General features: G+C 35.3%; 1 protein-coding gene across 1 annotated transcript; it reads left to right on the forward strand.

The window, feature by feature from the left end:
- The first annotated feature begins 3,288 nt into the window (after nt 1-3,288).
- Nucleotides 3,289-23,163, forward strand: LOC125646184 (uncharacterized). The gene is made up of 7 exons (XM_048872366.2): nt 3,289-3,459; nt 11,605-11,752; nt 15,769-16,001; nt 17,383-17,530; nt 17,893-18,125; nt 18,872-19,071; nt 22,855-23,163. The coding sequence occupies exons 1-7, from the start codon at nt 3,393-3,395 to the stop codon at nt 23,068-23,070; spliced, it is 1,245 nt and encodes a 414-aa protein (XP_048728323.2). The 5' UTR covers nt 3,289-3,392; the 3' UTR covers nt 23,071-23,163.

Here is a 23,163-nt window from a genome sequence, read left to right on the forward strand (position 1 = left end):
TGATAAAAGCATTTCTGTAAACAATGTCTTTAGTTACTAGCCTACTAGGCCTAATGTATGTCTAAAATTTCGTCTGCTATAACTTCACCCTGGTCATCGGTGATGCGGAATTGTACCTACTGCTAGACGATGACATTAGGCTTTAGCGAAAAGGTCATTCACAGGATGTATGGCCTATAAGTCGTCAAAGTGCATTAAGACCTACACACCACACTGCTTCCGTGCCACAGCAGCCATAGGTGATTGATGTCGGTTTCCAAGTTTATGTCGGGACATCGAAGCGAGGCGTCGTTAAAAACCTATTACAAAAAATTATCGAGTCAAAAGAAGGGTTCAGTGAGCTCATGTTTATCAACAATTACATATCCAAATCCAAACCGTCCCTTACCTTCGTGCAGTTCCACATTCTCTGTGATGTTCAGTTCTTTCCGGAGATTCATCTGAGCTGCGTCCTCTGTCCTGTCTATAAATGATTTGCCTACAACTGACGACTGCCGCCCTGTTTTTCATGTTCCTCCATCTCAGTCTTCTGTTAACTCCGTAATATCCACAGAATATCTTTCAAAGTCGGTCTTCAACGTCTTCACTTTTCAAAAGTCAAAGCGCATCACAACTCTAAGTGTAACACTGCGCATCCCCGTTTAAATCATAATTCCCCCACCCCCTAAAATTAGACATATGGAAGAGTTTTCCATTATATACTCCCGAGTTAATGTATAAGTATATGTTGATATACTTGCTTTCTAGCGTCTTAATAATTAAAAGAGTTCTTCATTTTATAGAACTTTGTTTTGTGTTGTCGTCATTTTGAACATCTATGACGCTTCGTTGTGGACGTCAACAATTTGAAATGTATGGAAACGTGTTGTTAACACAATTCAGCAATGTTGTCGACCAAAAATGTAATTATAAGGAATAAGGTATCATTTTAAAATATTTATCGGGATATAAATACGGGTTGGTACATGATCAAATTTTTCATAAAGCCCTTCGGGCTTTATGGAATTTGATCACGTGACCAACCCGTATTTATATCCCGATAAATATTTTTAAATGATACCTTATTTCTTAAATAAAAGCGGAAAAGCACATCGATACAATCACGTTAAATAACATTTACAGTCAATCACTCTTCGAAAAAATAGATATTAAACTTTTCTGTAAGGGGTTACATGTAATAGCAAACGTTCGAAAGCTATAGTTATCGAATTGGGCAGATTCCCAATGTAATTTAGCGTCGTCTTTCAACAGTTTCCTAATTAATGACATAGACTAAAGAATTTGTATGTCTCGTTTTCTTTATTAAAGGCTGCATTTACTGTTTCAAAATCTAATTATGAGGGGAATAAACCTATTGGATTGGCTCCATAAATATTACCGTAAACTTTATTCAGAAATAGAATTCATATCCATGCATCCACATCTTGCAGAAAATGTTTGAGATCTTTCTTTTTATACAGTTGCTACATGTACAAAAAGAAAAATCAACTGTTTCGTTAGACGCATTTTGTAAAATAAAACACATTTGTCGCTTAGAGTAGTATTCTAAAAAAAATCCTATCATAGAAAAGTTTTTACTAAAAGAATTTAACTCCATAAAATCATGAATGAAAATGTAGGCATTCTGGGATTCCGTGTGATGAAAGAGTTTGCCCCAAATACTCAATATATTAGAGTGAAGATGAGATGCAATTTATTATTTGCCTTACCGGTATTTCATGAATTTATAAAACACGTCAAACGATTGGCTGCTGCATTATCTCAATAAAAATTATATCAAACCAAAATAATGCCGAAATTTCACGGATGTAAAATAATTTTCCTAGATTCTTTAAACACAAGAAGTGCTGTACAATTTTGAATATCATGGAGACCTTTCTTTTTCCTCTCTGTGTTTATCAAGGAAATAAACGGGATAGTAGAAACAGAATGACGTGTAGCTGTAAACAGTAAGATAGCAAAAAAGAATGACGTGTAGCTGTAAACAGTAAGATAGCAACACAGCATGACGTGTAGCTGTAAAACAGTAAGATAGCAACACAGAATGGCTTGTAGCTGTAAACTATAGGATAGTAACAGAGAATGACGTGTAGCTGTAAACAGTAAGATAGCAACAAAGAATAACGTGTAGCTGTAAACAGTAAAATAACAACACAGAATGGCTTGTAGCTGTAAACAGTAAGATAGCAACAAAGAATGACGTGTAGCTGTAAACAGTAAGATAGCAACACGGAATGACGTGTAGCTGTAAACAGTAAGATAGCAACATAGAATGATGTGTAGCTGTAAACTATAGGATAGTAACACAGAATGATGTGTAAGATAGCAACACAGAATGATGTGTAGCTGTAAACTATAGGATAGCAACACATAATAACGTGTAGCTGTAAAACAGTAATATAACAACACAGAATGATGTGTAGCTGTAAACAGTAGGATAGCAACATAGAATGACGTGTAGCAATGAAAGGAGCTTCTATTATTTGTTGAAGCATTGAACCCCCCCCCCCCCCCCGATCAAACTTAATCTATAATTTAATAAACGATTTATGTATTACAGAAAAAAAATGCCTGTTTCTTTTTAAATCTTCCTGTAAATTGTAGCAATTTTTTTAAAACGACATGTAATCAACATTATGCACACGTAAAGTTTATTTTAATCTGTTTACACGATAAAATAATAACGTATTGGTAATTGCACATCTACTATGACATATTGTGTACAGGTTCACGAAAGTTACGATGGAGCATGGGGCCGGGCAACAGCTGAAATGAAATATTTCAATAACAACAGGGTTAAGATATCCTCCAATAATATTTGAACTATAGGTATAAGTTTTAATCGGTTTAGTAAATATATTTTTCATTTCACTGAAATCCGCAGTGTTTATTCTAACCATTTTAACTATGCATAATTGATAAACATTACACAAAACATTCACTTTGAAGGACATTTCAAACAATAACATGATTATTTTCAATTTGTAGGATCAAAGAACGCAAGGCGTTGTTGTCGGAGTTTTACAGCTTCAGACTTTTGTTTTTTACCTATTCCCGGGGCGTGACTTTCAGTTCTGTAGAATGTTCATGCGCTTCTATTAAAGTTTTATTTACATAGGTTGCGCCAAACATAAGCCGCAATGGTTGGCTTTGTAGACGATTCAATACCATGCTATTCATTTGATGAGAAATCATTAGGAATTATTTGGACTAATTTAAAGAATGAATACAAAATATCCATATTTCTTCAAAATTTGAAGTGCCTTTGTTTCCTTCTATTTTTAACATGATGCATTGTAAAACAACGATCGAACGTTTCCGTCACCTTTGAGTGTACAATAACGAGGAATACTTTTTAATGCAGATTAACTGTTAGTCTGTTTAATACAAAGATGGCCATGCTACCAGGATTTTTAATTCTAGCAATTGGAATAATAATAGACTGTGCTCAAGTGTCAGGTACTACATGTATATATGCATATGTTTTTATCATTATTGTTTTGGGGGGTTTTTCGGGGGGGGGGGGGTTGGTTGTTTTTTAAATCATAAGAGTATATTTTAATGTAATTGTGGGATGAGAGAGGTCATTTTCTCAACAAAATTACAACTAATACGGAGAGTTTGTATGTGCCTCATTCTCAACTGAGTGCAGTTATGTCCTGAGTAAGAAGCAGGTTTTATTACTTGTGTATATACTTAGTTTTGCTCTTTCAGAAATATATGAACGAGGAATTATAAAGGAACTATATAGCGGATTAAAAATTTTCACCGTGGCTCATTTCACCAACCAAAATTTTATTCAATGTTTCGTTAAAGCATCTCCTATTGAGTATAATTTTAACATCGAAAGAGTGATACAAGCACTATTTTACATGAGTTTATTATGTGTTTTTTCTCAGATTGATATAACGTGTTTTGTTTGCAAATAAAAGATTTCAGAGTTTAAATTTTGCTGTGATTTGATGCATGATATGAATATTTAGATAAATTCACAAAAATGTAAATGTTTTTCCTTTAATTATTTTTTGAAACTTTAATATTTTGTTCTGAGGAACAAAACATCTTACTCTGTATGGTATAAAAGAAATCATATTTTTTTTTCTCCACATAGTTTCAAATATAGGGCATCATAGACCAGTTAGAAAAGTGTGGAATTAAACATTCGTGAAAAGAATGTACCCTGTGTAAAACTATCTATAGAGATTTTACAAAAATTAATACTTTTCATAAAACCGACCTATTTGTTACTAAATCGCAACTAAATATATGTAATTGTAACTGTAATTAACAGATTCATATAACGCCCTATCAACATTTATTTAGTTCTAAAGCGCTTTATCAATGTGAGAGAAAAGATAATATAAAATTGATGTGCACATACATGTAAATAAAACATTCATAGTGTCAGAATTAAAATGCCTGATTATTATTATTATTGATATATGGCGCCTAATATAATGATATAATTACCCTAATAACATATAAAACAATTTAAAAACAACCCTTGGGAATAATTAAATACATAGAAAGGACATAAATATAATAACAAACTACAGTTGAAATAGCAACTGAAGGTTTTTTTCTTTTTTCTTTTTTTTTTTTCTTTCTTTTTTCTTTTTATAAAAAAATGTAACAGCATTGTAAGAGCTGTAATGTAGGAGCACTAAGTATGTAAAAAAAATCAAAAGCTAATCTTAAAAAATGCGTTTTGATAATTTGAGTATACCAAGATGTACATTATATGGTACAAGGCTCTACAATAGCAAATCTTAAACTTACAAATGCTTCATATTAAGACCTCTTACAAGGAAATGCATAAAAAATTAATGTAATGAACAAAATGATACAGAAATTGATATACTTTAAAGTAAGAAAATTCCACTTACGATTTCGGATATTTTGGAATTTTTTGTAAAAATTTTATTAAGAAAAAGAAAAAAAAGACAAATTCGGCAAATTACATCATCATATTTGAGTTATGCGTTACTTTATACATGTAATAGACGGTTAAATCAAATATGATGCATTCAAGATTTGGACTCCCAGACCTCAAATATCTTGGGTATCTTCCATATTTTTCATAATATGCCATGGATTATATTACATGTAGTTTAATCGGAACATCATTAAATATTTGTGTTATGGAGATTTCATTTATCAAATTCATGAATTTAAGAAGATAATAGTGAAATTGATTTTCACAGGTGTTTGGCACTATCGAAGTCATGTAAAAAAAAATAGCTCATACCAAATAAAGTTATTTTAAAAGATCGCTATAGAACGTCATATTTGTAAACTATTGCATTAGATATACATGTATGTAGTGTTCATGTTATTTACATAATAAGCATTCTCTTTCATGGAGCTTCATTGTTCACTGATATCATTCTTTTTATTAAGGTTCTTAAAAAGGAAGCTCATTATACCAAAATTTTATTCAATGGCTCATTAAAACACCTCTTATGACCTATGATTTCACCATCTAGAGAGTAATACAAGCTCTCTTTTATTCTATATGATTTTTTGGGATTTTTCCGGAATGATAAAAAGGTGTTTTGTTTGAAAATAAGAGAGTTTAGAGTTCTAATTTTGCTGCGATTTAAATGAATATCTAATAAAACATGCCTAAACGACTCAGAAAGACGTTTTCATTTTTGAATTAAAAATATTTATGAAAATTGAAAGCGTTATTTGTTAATATATTTTAAATCTACGGATAAAGTCTTCAAAAAAAAATGTCAGTTAGAATAAAGATACATGTATATCGGAGAAGTATATTCTAAAAAGAAATTGAAATGAAATGGTCAACATGCATTCAGAAATTTTGCGACTTTTCAAATTTGAACCAATCAAGTCTAACTGACAATGAATTTGTAAATCAAAATAACGAAACTTACGTAATACACCATAAAGAGTCTTCGTTTTTATTTATATCTAAACATTTCCGCTAAAAGTTCGATAATTGTTTTCTTTAAATGGAATATAATGGAAATTCTCGTCATAACTGCTGTTGTCAGAAATCAGCCTGGTACCGATTTGTGTCGTTATTCATCGTTCTCGTAATGTATACATGCGCACTCTCTACACCCAACAATTCGCTAAGTTTGAAAAATGATTAATTGCAGTACACAGAAAAAAATAATGGCATGTATAATTTTCATGCATGTTCCTTTTCGTTCAAAAATCGTGTAAATATCGTGTAATAATCATACGAAAAATCGCATATTTAATTATAATTCATGCAAATTAAGTCGCATGGTATTCAATCGAAAATGTCGATACTTTATGTGGGTAAGGTTAAATTATGCTGTTATATATAATAACTTTCGACGTGTGATAATCGTGCAAAATTCGCATGAAAATGTAGCAATATTTATTAATGCTGCATTATAAAGGAGAAGGAACAAAGTTTAAACACTATATATGTACAGTTCCGTGTTTACACCGGTACATATGTAACACATACATGTACAATCAGGTTACGTTGACTTCAATTACTATCGTCATCCTGCTTGAAATCACGTTTTATATCTTACACCTTCGTACCAAAATATAATTGATGTTTGCATTAGAAGACCGATTCTCTCCAGATGACTTCCCTACGGATTGTTTGCATGAAAATCATGTGAAAACATGCGAATACCACGCGTCTTGATTTTCATTTTGTTCTCATGCGAAATATTCATGAAATGCATGTGAACATCATAAACCACGTGCTCCACTCTCCGCTGTGTATGCAGTACAATACAGAAAGTGTCCATTATTTAAATTGTCAAGAAAGTGTTAACACAAGTTCCAATTTCATGCCAAGTGTCCAAAATGGCATTATTCAGCGAAAGTGATGAAAATAAAACGGGCACACGAAAAGTCCCTTCATACAATAAGACTACATATAACATTAATTTAAAATTGTGTTTTAACATTGCGAATCACAATGCATAGTTTATTGATAATAATTATCAGTCGTGTGATTACATTGTGAATATTGTTAACTTTTGAAATTGCAATATATATTAGATCTATACCCTCATGTATTTTAAAAATTGTAGTCTACCTTTTATACTTACATTCTACTTTCATTTCTGTCGAATCCCCAGCCGTTAAACGTACTACATTTCTCAAGATTCAAACGCGCATTATTCACAACTGCATCGAATTCATAAGAAATGACTATCATTACTATTGGAGAAAACATTGGAAATGTAAATGAATTATATCCATTGAATCTTTTGTCTTATATTTCTTCTGAAATTGACATTGCTTTCATCATAGACAATGAATACACGTTTGGTGCGAACTAGTTTGATCCAGTGGGTTTTTTTTATTACCACCTGCCCGCGTAATCATTACTAATGTAACGTGTAGCGGTCACCCAGCCAAGTACTGATCACGTTCGTCGTTGCTTAACTTGCGTGATGAAAAGAGACTCTACCGCATCACTAGAAGTGCTAGCTCTCTAGCGAGGCAGTATAAGTTCTCTCTTATATCGTCCGCTACACTTCCCCCAGTCGGGGGAGCTTCGCACTGAAGCTTAGCGTGAGTTCTTTCTGAGTGTTCGGCACCTGTTCCCGACGACAACCACCCGTCGTCCCCAGACGAATCCACGTCCGTACATGGACACGAAGTTTCAGAGCTCCGATGAGACTCTACCTGAAGCAGGCCTCCCACCAAACACTAGAGTCACTATGCTGCCACCAATTTATAACGTGTAGCGGTCACGCGGCCAAGTGCTGATTGATTGGATATTGTTTAACGTCCCTCTCGACCATATTTCACTCATATGGAGACGTCACCATTGCCGGTGAAGGGCTGCAAAATTTAGGCCAATGCTCGGGGCATACGACCTTTGAGCAGGGAGGAATCTTTATCGTGCCACACCCGCTGTGACTGGGGACCTCGATTTTTGCGGTCTCATCCGAAGGACCGCTCCATTTAGTCGCTTCTTAGGACAAGCAAGGGGTACTGATGACATATTCTAACCCGGATGTCCACGGGAGCCAAGTGCTGATTACGCTCGCTGTTGCTTAACTTGAGTAATAGAGAGAGGCTCTATCGCATAGCTAGAAAAGTTAGCTCACTAGCGAGGCATTATAAGTTCCCCCTTATACTGTCTGCTACACCCCCCCCCCCTTCCAGTCGGGGAAGCTTCATCCCGAAGCTTAGCGTGAGTTCTCTCTGAGTGTTTGGCACCTGCTTAGCAATGGCATCCGCCGTTTCCGACGACAACCACCCGTCGTCCCCAGACGAATCCACGTCCGTACATGGACACAAAATCCCAGAGCTCCGATGAGACTCTACCTGAAGTAGGCCTCCCATCAAACACCAGTCACTACGCTGCCACCAATTTGTAACGTGTTGCGGTCACCCAGCCAAGTGCTGATCGCTGTTGCTTACATGTAACTTGCGTGATCGATCGATCGAGAGAGAGAGAGAGAGAGAGAGAGAATGAATCCACACCACTAGAAAAGAGAGAAAGAGAATGAATCCACACCACTAGAAAAGCTAGCTCTCTAGCGAGGCAGTATAAGTTCCCTCTTATACTGACCGCTACACTAAATATGGAGCGTCGCCATGGTCAAAGGTTGTATTGGTTGTTCCGTTTAGTAACGAATGAGTCAACGATACGATATTTTAGTACTTCAATCTAGTATATATTATAGAAATATAGATATAATCAATAAAGTATCTTTTTTTGTTGTTTTATCAGGTGATGAAGATTGCAATAATTGCATAAAATTTTGGATACCCGCTTATACGGATTATGAGTGATTACACAAATGTGCTATTCAAATGATCTTATCTATGAAATTGGCATATTGGATAAATATGTGCAGATACCCGATGGGCGTGGTCATAATGACACTCGGGAGCTATGCTCCCTCGCGTCATTATGACCACACCCTTCAGGTATCTGCACACCCATGCAACCAACATATTATATGGGGTAACTACCACATAACCCACACTTTTCTTCAAACCCCGCCCACAAACTTTAAAAAACAACATCACTGTCCACTGTATGAAGTTCCTCCAGATCAAAATTGCCCGTATCAAACACGGATAACTGACTCAGACTAACTTCTCCAAATAAATATTCGCACTCAATCTGATTTGAAGCTTGAGACAAGATAATATCGTCAATGATTTCGTCCCAAAGACTTTCTACAATGTATTTTTATATTCTCCTCCATGTCACTTCATGTGTGCAAACAAGTAGAGAAACAGGTGTAAGTAGAAATACCGGTATCGTTCATAAAGATTTTTAAAATAAAAGATCCAGTCACGTGATAACGCATTCAAGAAATAAACTTGTTTTGCGGACAGAATGAACAGCGACGGCCAATCAGACTTGTCGTTTTCATTTATGGTTTCGCGCCATACAATTCTTAATTATTTTTTTTTGCTTATGTTTCGCCGATATTTTAAATTTATTGTATATACCAGGGGCGGATCCAGGAATTCCAGTTACGGGGGGCGTCACTTTATGAGGCAGTGGGTCCAGGGTGAAGCCCTGGTGGGGGTCCAGGGGGCGAAGCCCCCGGAAGCTCTTGGATTTTACAGATTTTATGGGGCTTGAAATATTTCTCCTATTTAGTCATTTGTACTATTTTCTACCATTTTAATAAGGTGAAATTAATAAAATGACACAAATTTAAAGGATTTTTTGGAAAAAAATTAAGTTCTCCCAATAAAGTAATCAAGAAATCAAAAGATTTTGTCATTTATTTCTCCTGGAGTGGAAGAAATTATTGTTTCTTTTATCGTTTAGTACATTTTCCGAAACAAGATAACCGCGATTTACCTTAAATTTGAAAATTTTAGGGGGGGGGGGGGGGGGGCTGCGCACGCCTCCAAATCTGCCACTGTATACATGTACATGTACATGTAAATGTTTTTAAGCCAATTTGGTCAAAATATGTATTACAATGAAGAATATCAATAGAATTTTTAATAGAGTAACTACCATCATCAATTAAATATGTCGCTAAATTTTAAACAGAAAATACACAAATATGGGTTCTTAGAATCTTAATTGTATATAATTTCAATTCTTCGAAGCAAATACCGGTACTAGAAGTCGGAAAATGAGTAGGTGTGAAATGAAAATATCAAAACCAACGGTCCAAACATTTATATGCATTTTAAATAAGTTTTTAAAAAATTAATTAATGTTTATACATTTTTTGGTGATAGAAAGTCATTTTCATTGAAAGATATGGTGTACAAAGTGTAATGTAAAGACCTAAAAAAAAAAAAAAAAAAAAAAAAAAAAAGGGGGGCACCATATTGTAAACAGGCGACCGTGCTTCCGAAAGCTATAATAAAATATAATGAATAATAGTAAACTATGGTACAAGTCACTTACCTCATATCATATTGATTATGTACAGATAACAAAAGAAGGCACGCCAAACTATGGGACAAAGTTTACAAACCTGACACTTGTGCAGTGCCTCTCTTCCGCATTTGTCCGAACTGGTGACCTCGAGGTCAATGCACATCGGAGATTTCTGTCGGGAAGACATTGATTTAACTCACGAATCGACATTTTCTGCTGATTTTACCGTCCATTGCTTCAGATCCACTCTGATTTAATGAGATTATATTTATTCAATCACAAATATGTTATTCTATTTGTTTTCTTACTTTTCAACTTATTCACCGTCAGTTACAGTATGACTGCTTTAAGTACCGCTATTTGTTTAAAGGGACTGGTTCACGATTTTTGAAAAAAATATTTTGCATTTTTGATGTTAAACATTAAAAATAATCTCATTTAATGTTGACAGCCAAAATTTTGACCTTCTGAATGCAAGAATAAAAGCAATATTTTAGCTTGAAATGTGTGTTATGTAAACAAAGATTCGAGTCTTTTTATGTAAACAAACAAACCAGTGAAATATTAATTTTGTAATATAAAGCATCTTAATTTTGCATAGTCACAAATTTTAACTTTTAGATGACACATTCTACCCAAAGAATGCTTGAAATGTGAAAGATATAATAAACTTAGATCGATATCCATTTCTTTTGAAAATTTCGCAAACAATAAATACCGCAATCTTTGTTTACAAAATAAATAACAAACTCTCTAAAGCGAGCGTCTGTGATAATGTTTAACCTTAATTTTTATGCGAAATCCATTAAACACATTAGACAGTAGATCATTAAAAGTGAAAAACAAAATTTTGGGGGAAATCGTGAATCAGTCCCTTTAAGACACACACTCCATGAAAGTTAACCTTTACTTCTTTGTAGGGTATTTTCTCCTCTACAGGGTTTTACTAGAATTAAACTTTAATTTACTAAATTTAACTCTACTACTCTACAGGGTTTTGCTAAATTTAACTTTACTCCTCTACAGGGTTTTACTAGATCTAACTTTTCTCCTATACCAGGTTTTACTAAATTTAACTTTAATATACTAAATTTAGCTTTACTATACTCTAAATCTAACATTTACTCTTCTACATGGTTTTGATAGATTTAACTTTATTCCTCTACAGGGTTTTACTAAATTTAACTTTCGCTACTCTACTGGATTTTTGCTAATTTGTCCTGCAATGTTCTATAGAGTTTTACTATTTCCAACCTTATGTACAGGATTTTACTACGTCGATGATGCCAAGGTGACTGTCGCCGCCGCCAAGACACACTGTGAATCTCTTGGACTGCGACTAGCCGTTTTTGAGACACAAGCTGAATGGGAAGAAGCCAGGGATTTTCTTAATACCTACAACTCAATATGGGGGTGAGAACATTTAATTAATACCTACAACTCAATATGGGGGTGAGAACATTTATTAATACCTACAACTTAATATGGGGGTGAGAACATTTATTGATACCTACAACTCAATAGGGGGGGGAACATTTCTCATTCTCAAAATTCAATAAGGGGTAAAAACTTTTCTTAATACCCACAATTCAATATGAGGGCGAACACTTAATTGACTCTCGGAGTATATTTTTGTGCTGACGAATGCATCAATGAATCATCACACTTCTCTCAAAACTTTGTTAGCGTTCTAAATGTATATCATACATTATACTTTAATAACAAGAATTCAAAAAACAAATTGATCTTACATTAGCAAATATTCATTATCACCGAAAACATAATTAAAATCAAATCTTCCTACCGTATAAAGCACAAAATTGATGACATAAAAATCTAATTCCGATACCGTAATTTTCCGTCGCCACCATATAACTGAAAAATTGTTGAGTGTGGCGAAAACATTAATTAATCAATCAACCATAAGAAGTTATGGTGCCTACATTTTGTCATCCTCGATAGCCAAGGGTGACGATACAGGGTGTTTCTCTTTCACGAAAACCACCGTGTAAAATCACCCTTGTCTAGCTAAGATGACATTTTGTGGGATTCTTTTCTTTATTCTTATACCTACTACGAAAACTTACGATTAAACTTGGAAAGTATTTTCTTTATACGGTTAAACTTAGAAAATGTTTTCTTAATGAAAGGTGAAGATAACGAACAGTAATCAATCTCATAACTCCTATAAAGGTGAAGATAACGAACAGTAATCAATCTCATAACTCCTATAAGCAATACAAAATAGATAGCTGGGCAGACACTGACCCTTGGACACACCAGAGGTGGGATCAGGTGCCTAGGAGGAGTAAGCGTCCCCTGTCGACCGTTTACACCCGCCGTGAGCCCTATATCCTGATCAGGTAAACGGAGTAATCCGTAGTCAAAATCAGTGTGCCACGAACGGCCTAACAATCGGTATGAAACACGTCAGACAGCATTTGACCCAATGATAGGTTGTGTTGACGAACTAGATCGTTATAACGATCATAGAATTTGCGTAGTGCTGACTTCAATCGAGACTGTTGAAACCCCTGTACCATCAACTTGTTTGTCAGTAGCTTGCCTCGATTTAAAAACTGACTATACATAGCTAGATCAAGCTCTTGCGTATCGAATCAGTTGAGAGATATAAACACCATATGCAGGTGATGATGGAATATTACTACATACATATGGGAAGTTGACGATGGAGAAGCTGAAATCATCCCGTTTGTCATACAGTTGAGTAGTCATATAATACAGATATCTGAACCATTATTTCGTCTCTAATTCAGTCGCGGTTCTACTATTTAGTATGCCCAACGAAATCTCGTTTTCTTGTCAACCTTTCATTAAACAAACATATGTAACTTTGAAATTATGAAATATAGTGACGTCAGGCACTTAATGTCGTTTGTGAAAATGGAAGAACTGGGGCAAATGGAGAAAACAAGTTGCCTTCAAACTTGTATAAAAATTCTTGGTTAGCTGGCATTTTGTCACCAAATATTTGAATTCAATAAATATTGCTCTAAATTATAAATTTCAGTAATAACACCAGTATTTAAATATTGCAAACACCTTTTAACCTCAAAGCTTGCACATAAATGTGTAATCTTGGTGATTAAATAATTATTGTCTTCCTAGACAATAATTTTTCCTAATATATTTCTTTACACTTAAAGCGGTTATCAACGTAGTTTTGTGTACAAAATAAATGTTTTATTATGCATTATTATATATTCCTTGCCATTGAGAGATTTTGAGAGAAAAAAATGGTTGCCATCATTTTCACAGCTAATGCCCCTTTAGCAAGAATAGCAGTTCTGTCCCAGCTCTAAAATCATAAAGGGGAACGTTTATCCTTAAGTACAATCGGTACATGAATTTAATTCATCGGTTCCGCTTTGCAGTCTCATGGGGATCCTGGTTAGAATAGGTCCTCAGTACCTCTAGCTTGTCGTAAGAGGAGACTAAATGGGGACGTACTTCGGATGAGACCGCAAAAACCGAGACCCCGTGTCACAGCAGGTGCGGCACAGTAAAGATCCCTCCCTGCTCAAAGGCCTTAAGCGCCTAGTATACAGATGTAGGCCTAAATTTTGCAGCCCATCACCGGCAATGGTGACGTCTCGATATGAGTGAAAAAATCCCGAGAGGTACGTTAAACAATACACAACCAACGATTTACTGCTAGAACAAGAAATGATTCAGAAAAAATTCAAGACGTTCACCGTACAATATCCCCCTATGTGAAAGGCGACGATAACGAACAGTGATCATCTCATGTCTAGAGTGGTTGACCTTTGAACTTTGACCATTTGACCTCAAAATTAATAGGGGTCCTCTACGCCTTCGAAATTACCAGAGTACCAAGTTTCGTGTCAATCAAGCAAATGATTCTTAAAATATGGGAGACTGAGTTTTGTCGACCGTCTTTGTTTATGTGTTCTACTTATATAGCCTTTCTATTGGAACACAATGCCGATTACGGTGAATATAAAACGTAACAATTTAGGAATTGATTTCTTTCACACCTGTCCATCTAACGTTACGAAATCCGATCTTGATCTGTAACTTTCCACTTTGAAACTGCACTGCAAGTTTCAAATGAGTCCTCGCAAACATAACGGGAAAAGTCTTTAAAAAATCACAGGGACAGACGGACGGACAGACGGTGAGGAAACCTATAGTCCCCTTTGGTTTTACAAACTAACTTTGTATGTGATAATAACGCGATACGTACGTCACATATCAAGAGCAGCGAGGGATGGGGGTGTTGCTGAATGTACATCACTAGGGATTGATGCATAGAATGTAATTATTTATCATAACATTTCATAGCAGTCGGTTTGTTACGATGACTCAAGAAAATCCCACTGAGTAAATATCCACATATATATGGCATGTATGGTGTTTATATCTCTCATCTGATTCGATACGCAAGAGCTTGTTCTGCGTATGGTCAGTTTTTGAATTGAGACAGGCTACTGAACAACAAGTCGATGGTGCAGTGGTTTTAATAGTCTCGTTTAAAGTTAGCATTTCGCAAATTCTAAGGTCGTTATAACGATCTAGTTTGTCAATACAACCTATCATTGGTTCAAATGCTGTCTGACGTGTTTCATACCGATTGTTAGGCCGTTCTTGGCACACTGATTTCGACTACTGATAATTCCGTTTATCTGATCAGGATATATGGCTCACGGCGAGTATGACTGGTCGACAGGGGATCCTTACTCCTCCCATGCACCTGATCCCACCTCTGGTATATCTAGGGGTCCGTGTTTGTCCAACTATCTATTTTGTATTGCTTACAGGAGTTATGAGATTGATCACTGTTCGTTAGCTTCGCCTTTCATACGGTAGAGGAAATGCTGTTCTGTGATTTTTTTTCTTTTTGTGGACAGCATTTTTTTTGTAACTCCCTTTTTTTGAAGAGTTCCAAATTTTATAGTTCCGCAGGATAATTCCGATGAAAAGCATCAAATCGACCACTTAACCTTTAAGCATTCTAAATCAAAACTTCCCAGGAAATACTCAGGGATTTTTTATCTTCAGCTATAGCATAATTAAACCATTCTTATGAATTTATTTGCATAGCGAGTTGCTTTTACTTTTATATCGTGAACATTTAGTCTACTTTTCCAAGGAGTACATACTGATAAAAAAAAGTTCGTATAAAATCATAAATTAATATTAATATCTGATCCATTGTAAATAAAATTGACATATACTAATAAGATATACTTTTAAAACGTTTTATTAAGAACTTTAATACAAGTTATTAATAAGGAATCATTCTACCGAAACAATCAAAAAATATTTCTCCCCCACCCCCACATCCCCACTTTCTAACACAATGACAAATAGATTCATTAAATATATGATTAATAACAGAAAGTCTCCTCTATGCTGGGTTCTTCAATGCAAATTCATTCATTCAGAAAACAAAACCACGTGTGGATTGGACTGCAGAGAGACACGTCACAGTCCACAATGGTGTACAAATGGATAGACGGATCGGCGCTATCATGGGGCGCCTTTTACACTACTCCATGGAAAGACACCAGCACGCCCTTAGACGACCCAACCAAAGCCTGTGTGAAAATGGAGTGGGGGACAGGGCTTCTCTGGGAAGACCACGACTGTTCTTCAACTGAGAACTACTTATGCGAGGGTTGGATATAAGTGTTACTAAGATACTATAAATACATAAAAATTTCAGTTTTGAAAATACATGAGGGTATGAATTCCTATGTTGTATGCCAGCATACTTCATGAAGTAGCGCTTCGTGAAACGTATTCTGACGTCATTGTTGTTCCTGCCCTCAAGAATCCTCTAAATTTTAAAAAATAGTCGTACTGCATAATGTATATTTAATTATTTATCCAGATTCATACGCATATCGTTCACATTAATGAGGAAATTGGTATAATTCCAATTAGTAAAGATATCGAAGGCATAAATATGTACATGTAAATATTATGAGACGACAATCTTAAGTATCGTGTATAAAAATACGTGTAGTCAACGTACATTGTGTCAATGCTAAGACAATGTCTGCTACGATTTCAAGTATGCTACAATTTCAGACTGAAGATCAATCCTTTAAAGTGCGTTTCCTTATTCATGAAATGCTGCCCACTTTTCAAATGCAAATTTACGGCTAAAAACGAAATAAATAAGCAGATACAACCATATTTTTAACATTTTACATACAAAATGAAATATTTTCTAGGTCTCTTTTTCAGTTGTAGGACCTTTTTGTAAAATGGACTTCGGAGCATCATGGAGGTCACAGAAAATCCTATTTTTCTTTCTTCTTTAAACGTTTTAAAATATTGTTCAGATTCGGTATGATCGTGTATTTTTTTTCTCTAATATGACACTACAACATACCTCAATTAAACTCGTAGCATTCCCACAGCCTTCGCACAAGGCATCTTTTAAATGCATGTTCATTGATATCCTGAATGTTCAAATGATTCCTGCAACCTTCCAGTATTGCTTTGCGTTTGATATACCCAAAGGTTTCCGAACTCCCAATATTGCTTTCTGTTTGATATATCCACAGGTTTTCACCCTTCCAGTGTTGATTTCTGTTTGATTTATCCACAGGTTTCCAATCTCCCAGTATTGGTTTCTGTTTGATATACCCACAGTTTCCAATCTCCCAGTATTGGTTTCTGTTTGATATATCCAAAGGTTTCCAATCTCCCAGTATTGGTTTCTGTTTGATATACCCTAAGGTTTCCAATCTCCCAGTCTTGATTTCTGTTTAGTATACCCATAGTTTCCAATCTCCCAGTTTTGGTTTCTGTTTGATATACACACAGGTGTCCAACCTTCCAGTATTGGTTTCTGTTTGATATATCCAAAGGTTTCCAATCTCCCAGTATTGGATTCTGATTTGTTATACCCACAGTTTCCAATCTCCCAGTATTGGTTTCTGTTTGATATACCCTAAGATTTCCGAACTCCCAGTATTGCTTTCTGTTTGATATATCCAAAGGTTTCCAATCTCCCAGTATTGGATTCTGTTTTGATATACCCACAGGTTTCCATATGGATCCGGTTTCCACGAGTAGCTGGCAGAATGCCAAATCTAGTTGTGAAGGTATGGGGATGAAGCTGGCTTCTCTTAAAAGTGCCGAGATCAATCAAGCCGCCATCGAATTCATCAGCATCATATTACAAAATGCTGGGTAGGTGCAAACTATCTATAGATGTAATTATAGCACGGTTTGTCCCTGCCCGTGTGGAAAATAATTTTAACACCCCCCCCCCCATAACATATTGATATAAAATGACGGTTCTTTTCTACACAAATATTGGCGTTTATTTATGAATGTAACCTAGTCTTGTTAATTATGTTAAATGATGTTGACTCATATCACAATGTTTCACTAATAGTCTCGAATTATTCAATTGTTTAAAAAATGGTGGTGATATGATAATGTCCGATTACACTGTTTTTGATTTGTTTTTAATTTCATTTTATTTTGTTTAGTTGGGATAAAACTTTTATTTTAATGTCCCAATCCTGACTATTTGTTTTTTCACACAGAACCTCTGGTGATGTTTGGCATGGTCTATATAAAACCAGTACGAGCACTTACACGTTTGAGGACGGCACGCCCTGTAGCCCCGGTGTTTACGGAAGTACTCACAACACTTACCCATGGTCTTCAGGCGAGCCGGACAGTTCCGCGCAGTGTATTCGCTTAAAGTCTGCCGGTTCCCAGCAATACACGTGGGCAGACTATGGCTGCAGTAACAGCTTTAAATACCTCTGTCAAGGTAGGGTTGATCCCCATGCTTAACAAAGAAAAACGTCATAACAGCTTTACATCATGCTAAATAAAAAGTTAGGAGAAGGCCAAATCCATACGGTTTGTGCAGATCAAGGTCCATTAAAGGGACTGATTTACGTTTTGCCTCTTTTTTTTAAAATTTGTTTTTGAATTTTTTGAATGTTAAACATTAAAAATATAACTCAGTTAATGTTGACAGCCAAAATTCTGACCTTCTGAATGCAAGGATGAGAGCAATATCTTTTAGCCTGAACTCTGTGTTATATAAACAAAGACTCGAGTCTTTTCGTTTATACAAACAAACCAGTAAAATGTTAATTTTGTAATTCAATTAAAGAATCTTAATTTTGCACAGTCACAAAAACTTTAAAATGGCACATTTTACCTAAAGAGTACTGGTAATGTGATAGATATATTAAACTTGGATCAATATCCATTTCTTTTGAAAATTTCGTAAACAATAACTTATAGTAATCTTTGTTTACAAAACCAATAATAAACTCTCTAAAATGAGCTTAATTCTGTAATAAGGTACATGTGTATTTTTGAAATGTGAAAACCAAAATTTGGGGGAAGGGGGGTCGTGAATCAGCCCCTTTAACTTCTGTAATACATGTATGTTAAAAGTCTTCGCTCCCTTATAAGTGAGGTGTCTTTATCATCCTAGCTTTATCATACTGTACACTCACATTCTGTGCTAACGTTTTATGCTGTCTCTCTTAAACATTTCAGAAGAGTTTTCACCCACTACCTCCCCAGTTCCAACCACCATACCAACGACGACGACAACAACAACAACGACGACAACAACGACGACAACGACGACAACAGCAGCACCAACCACTACCATAACACAACCCGAGACCACCACCAAACCGTGGTGGTTTGTGGAGTACAGTGATGACGGGAAAGCTATAGGAGCCAATGGAAAGGTAAAGGGATTTTGAATTAGACGAAATGATCACAAATAGAAAATAGAAATAAATGGAAACAAATATTAAAAAATTAGTCACAGAAATACTATTCCAGTCTGATGAATTGTGGGATTGTAATCGCAATAGAAACAAATTTGTAAGCCAGTCATACAGAGATATGAACGACTGGTTCACGTTGTTAAACATTAAAGATATAGCTCATTTAAAGTTGAAACGAAAATGTGTACCATGAAGGATAAGAGCAATATAGCTTTAAACAAGACTCGAATCATTTTTATGTTTATAAACAATGCAGTGACATGTTAACATTGTAATTTAAAGCATCTTAATTTTGCACAGTCACAAATTTAACTTTGGAATGACGCATTTTACTTAAGGAATACTTGAAATGTGATAGATGAGAAACTTAGATCGATAACGATACATTTTGAAAACTTTGTAAACAATAACATGCATCAATCTTTGTTTATATAACATTAAACTCTCTATAAGCTTCTGCCATTGTGTATAACCTTAAATTTATGTGTGAAACCCTTAAAACACATTAGCCAATAAATTTTGATCATTAAAGTAAAAAACTTAGTTGGGGGGGGGATTATGAATCTGTCCCTTTAAGTACATGAACGTGTTAAGTACATGAACTTGTTAACTATAAGCTACATAAACTTTCTAAGTACATGAACTTGTTAACATTCTATGTTTGAAACGTTACACACGGATATCGTTTTGAATGAAATGCGACTGAGAAATTTCCCATATTCCACATCATTCTCTACAAAAAACGCGAGTTTGTTGATACAAAAACGTGACGGTGTTGATTGCAAAAGCGTGACTGTTGATTGCAAAACGTGACTATGTTGATTACAAAAACGTGACTGTGTTGATTACAAAAACGTGACTGTGTGTTGATTACAAAAACGCGACTGTGTTGATTACAAAAACGTGACTGTGTTGATTACAAAAACGTGACTGTGTGTTGATTATGAAAACGTGACTGCTGATTAGAAAAGCGTGTCTGTGTTAATTACACAGGCATGAGTCTGATTACAAAACAGTTTTGACTGAATATATTACAGAAACGTTCTTGTGTCGATTACAAAAGCGTGGCTGTGTAAATTACAAAAGCGTGACTGTGTTGATAAAAACGTGACTGTCGAATACAAAAACGAGACTTAGTTACTTACAAAAGCATAATTGTGTTGATTAGAAGACCGTTTTGACTGCATTTATTACAGAAGCGTTACTATGTTGATTACAAAAGTGCGACTGTGTTCATAACAAAAGCGTTCTTGTAATGATAACCAGTGTGTGACTGTGTTTATTACATCAATAGGCCCATGGGCCACATCGCTCACCAGAGTCACCTTGGCTCATATTTAAAGATTTTATCTATGTGTATTCACATGTAAGACTTCGATCGCTATTGTGGCCCCAACCTACCCCCGAGGGTCATGATGTTAACAAACTTGAATCTGCACTATGACAGGAAGCTTTCGTGTAAATATAAACTTTTCTGGCCGAATGGTTCTTGAGAAGATTTTCCCTATATATTTGTATATCATATACCTAGTAGTGTATCAGCCCTGATACACCTATCTTGGCTAGGGTGAGACAGCTGCAAGTAGGTAGGGCTGTCTCGCCCTAAGGGCCGAGATATCTCTGTCTCGGCCCGTTGTCAAGGGGCTGTCTCGCCCTCAAATTTCAAATGGCTATTTCTTCTTTAATCTTTTGAAATCTAACATAACTACATGAAAAAATGATGTTAGACACAATTTTTTTCATATATAATACTTTCTTCCACGACAAAATTTAATTTAAGCAGAAAAATTAAATAAAAACGTTTTTGAAAACAGCGCTAAATTGTAGCGAGTATCTAAGCAAAGGGGGGTAACCCAAGTAACAATTGTTTATTTAGAACAATAACACATTTAACTTCATTTCAAAACAATCAACGTTCTAGGTGACAGAAAACAGTAGGAGGATTATGGAGGGTGATACTGAAGCATTTTCAGAAATCCCCGGTCCTAATGGAGATAAAATGTTAATTTACAGCAATTTTGATGTAGAAAACTGTTTTAAAACGATTTCTGAAATCTAAAATCCCGAGGACTTGGCAATAAAACGAGAAAAGTAGAACCATTATCTTCCGACGTATTTCAACGACTTATAGATGCTAAACAGATGGGAAACGGTAAAAAAAAAAACTTACTTCAGTATAAGGTAACATTCCTTAAGCAAAGAAATAGCAGCATCAGATCTGTAAACATTCCCGTTCATACGATGACGCCACGTAAACAAAGTTCTACAACTCTTACAAATTATATGAAATATTGAAAACGGGCGAGTTTGGTAAATCCGAAAAAATAAATAAAAATCAGCAATGGAATAAAGCTACAAAACCCAGACTTTAGCATGTTTCACAATGTCAATAGTACTGGAAACGTAACCATTAAAGTAAACTCTCTGAAGGAATGAAATAGTCAAATATCGTTGTACAGTATACTATGTATTTATGTTTGGGTCAATGACCCCCCCCCCCCCAATTTAAAAAAAAATGTTTATCAACTTGTTGTGTTTTAGGTATATGATATAAACAATATCACACTCTAATGTTGATCTCGGACCTGGGATTGGCCCCGAGAGTTGATCTCGGCCCGAGCCCGTAGGGCGAGGGCCGAGATCAACTCTCGGGGCCAATCCCAGGTCCGAGATCAACATTAGAGTGTGATATTCTATATATGTCAAACTTTGATCCCCTACTGTGGCCCAAACCTATCCCCGGGGTCATGGTTTTCACAAACTTGAACTTACACTATGTCAGGAAGCTTTCATGTAAATTTAAGCTTTTCTGGCCCAGAGGTTCTTAAGAAGATTTTGAAATGACCCCATCCTATTTGTTCATGATTGTGATTATCTCCCCATTGAAGGGGCATGACCTTTCATTTGCAGTGAGTTTTAAGGCCCATTTTGGGTCTGATTTTCGGCCCTTTCCCCTCCTAAAAATTGCCAAATTTTTCCCAATTTAGCTTGCATTTTCCCCAATAATAAAATTATGAAAGGAAAACGTATTTGAAAAAAATAAACATTCCATGTGAATTATATACATAAGACTTAACAAAGAGTTATGGGAATGATGATTTGGATAGAATAGTTGAAAATGTTAGAAGGTTAAAGAAAATTTGATGTGTAAAATAAAGATAATATAATGTTTGATATGATTTTAAAACTTATTTACGATGAAATTGATTTTTCCCAATTTGAACGAAATGTCGACAATTTTGCCCAATTGGAAAGTCATAGGACCCTTGTAAAAATGTAGAAAAATCACTGATTTGAATAACCTTGGAAGCCCCTCACCCAAGGATGAATTTTGGTAAGTTTGGTTGAAATTGGCCCCGTGGTTTTGGAGAAGTTGAAAATGTGAAAAATTTTACAGACGGACGGACGGACGGACAGACAGATGGACGACTGGTGATAAGAAAAGGTCACTTGTGCTTTCAGCTCAAGTGAGCTAAAACGTGACTTTTAATTACAAAAGCATGACTATGTTGATCACAAAACCACTTTGACTATGTTTATTATTGAAACGTTCTTGTGCCGATTGCAAAGGCGTTATTGTGTTGATAACCAAAAACGTGACCGTTGATTACAAAAACGTGATTGTATTTAAAAGTACAAAAATATTACTGTATTAATTACAAAAGCGTGACTTTGTTGATTACAAATGCATGTCTGTGTTGATTACAAAAGCATATACCTTGTCCGATTAATTTATTTCAGACGTTTGATAAATCCAACCCACCTGCCAGGTTTGGTATCATTGGTCTGGCCATCGGCTTCTCTACCTTCGCAGTGCTGTTCACTCTTATCTGCTTTCTGTGGTTCTGTTGTATAAAAAACAAAGAGGATTATCGTTTTATGGAGGAAGAGGAGGAGGAAAAACGCAAACCCCCGCCCCTTGCGAAGGAACCACACGGCATACCGTATATTGCGTAACAACTGTTGAAAACTGAAGTGTCTTAAAGTATTTCATAAAATAAAACAAACCTGAGGTTGATTTTGCATTCAATAAAAGCTTTTGTAAAATCA

This window comes from Ostrea edulis, chromosome 6, assembly GCF_947568905.1.
Source record: "Ostrea edulis chromosome 6, xbOstEdul1.1, whole genome shotgun sequence".
Lineage (NCBI taxonomy): Eukaryota > Metazoa > Mollusca > Bivalvia > Ostreida > Ostreidae > Ostrea > Ostrea edulis.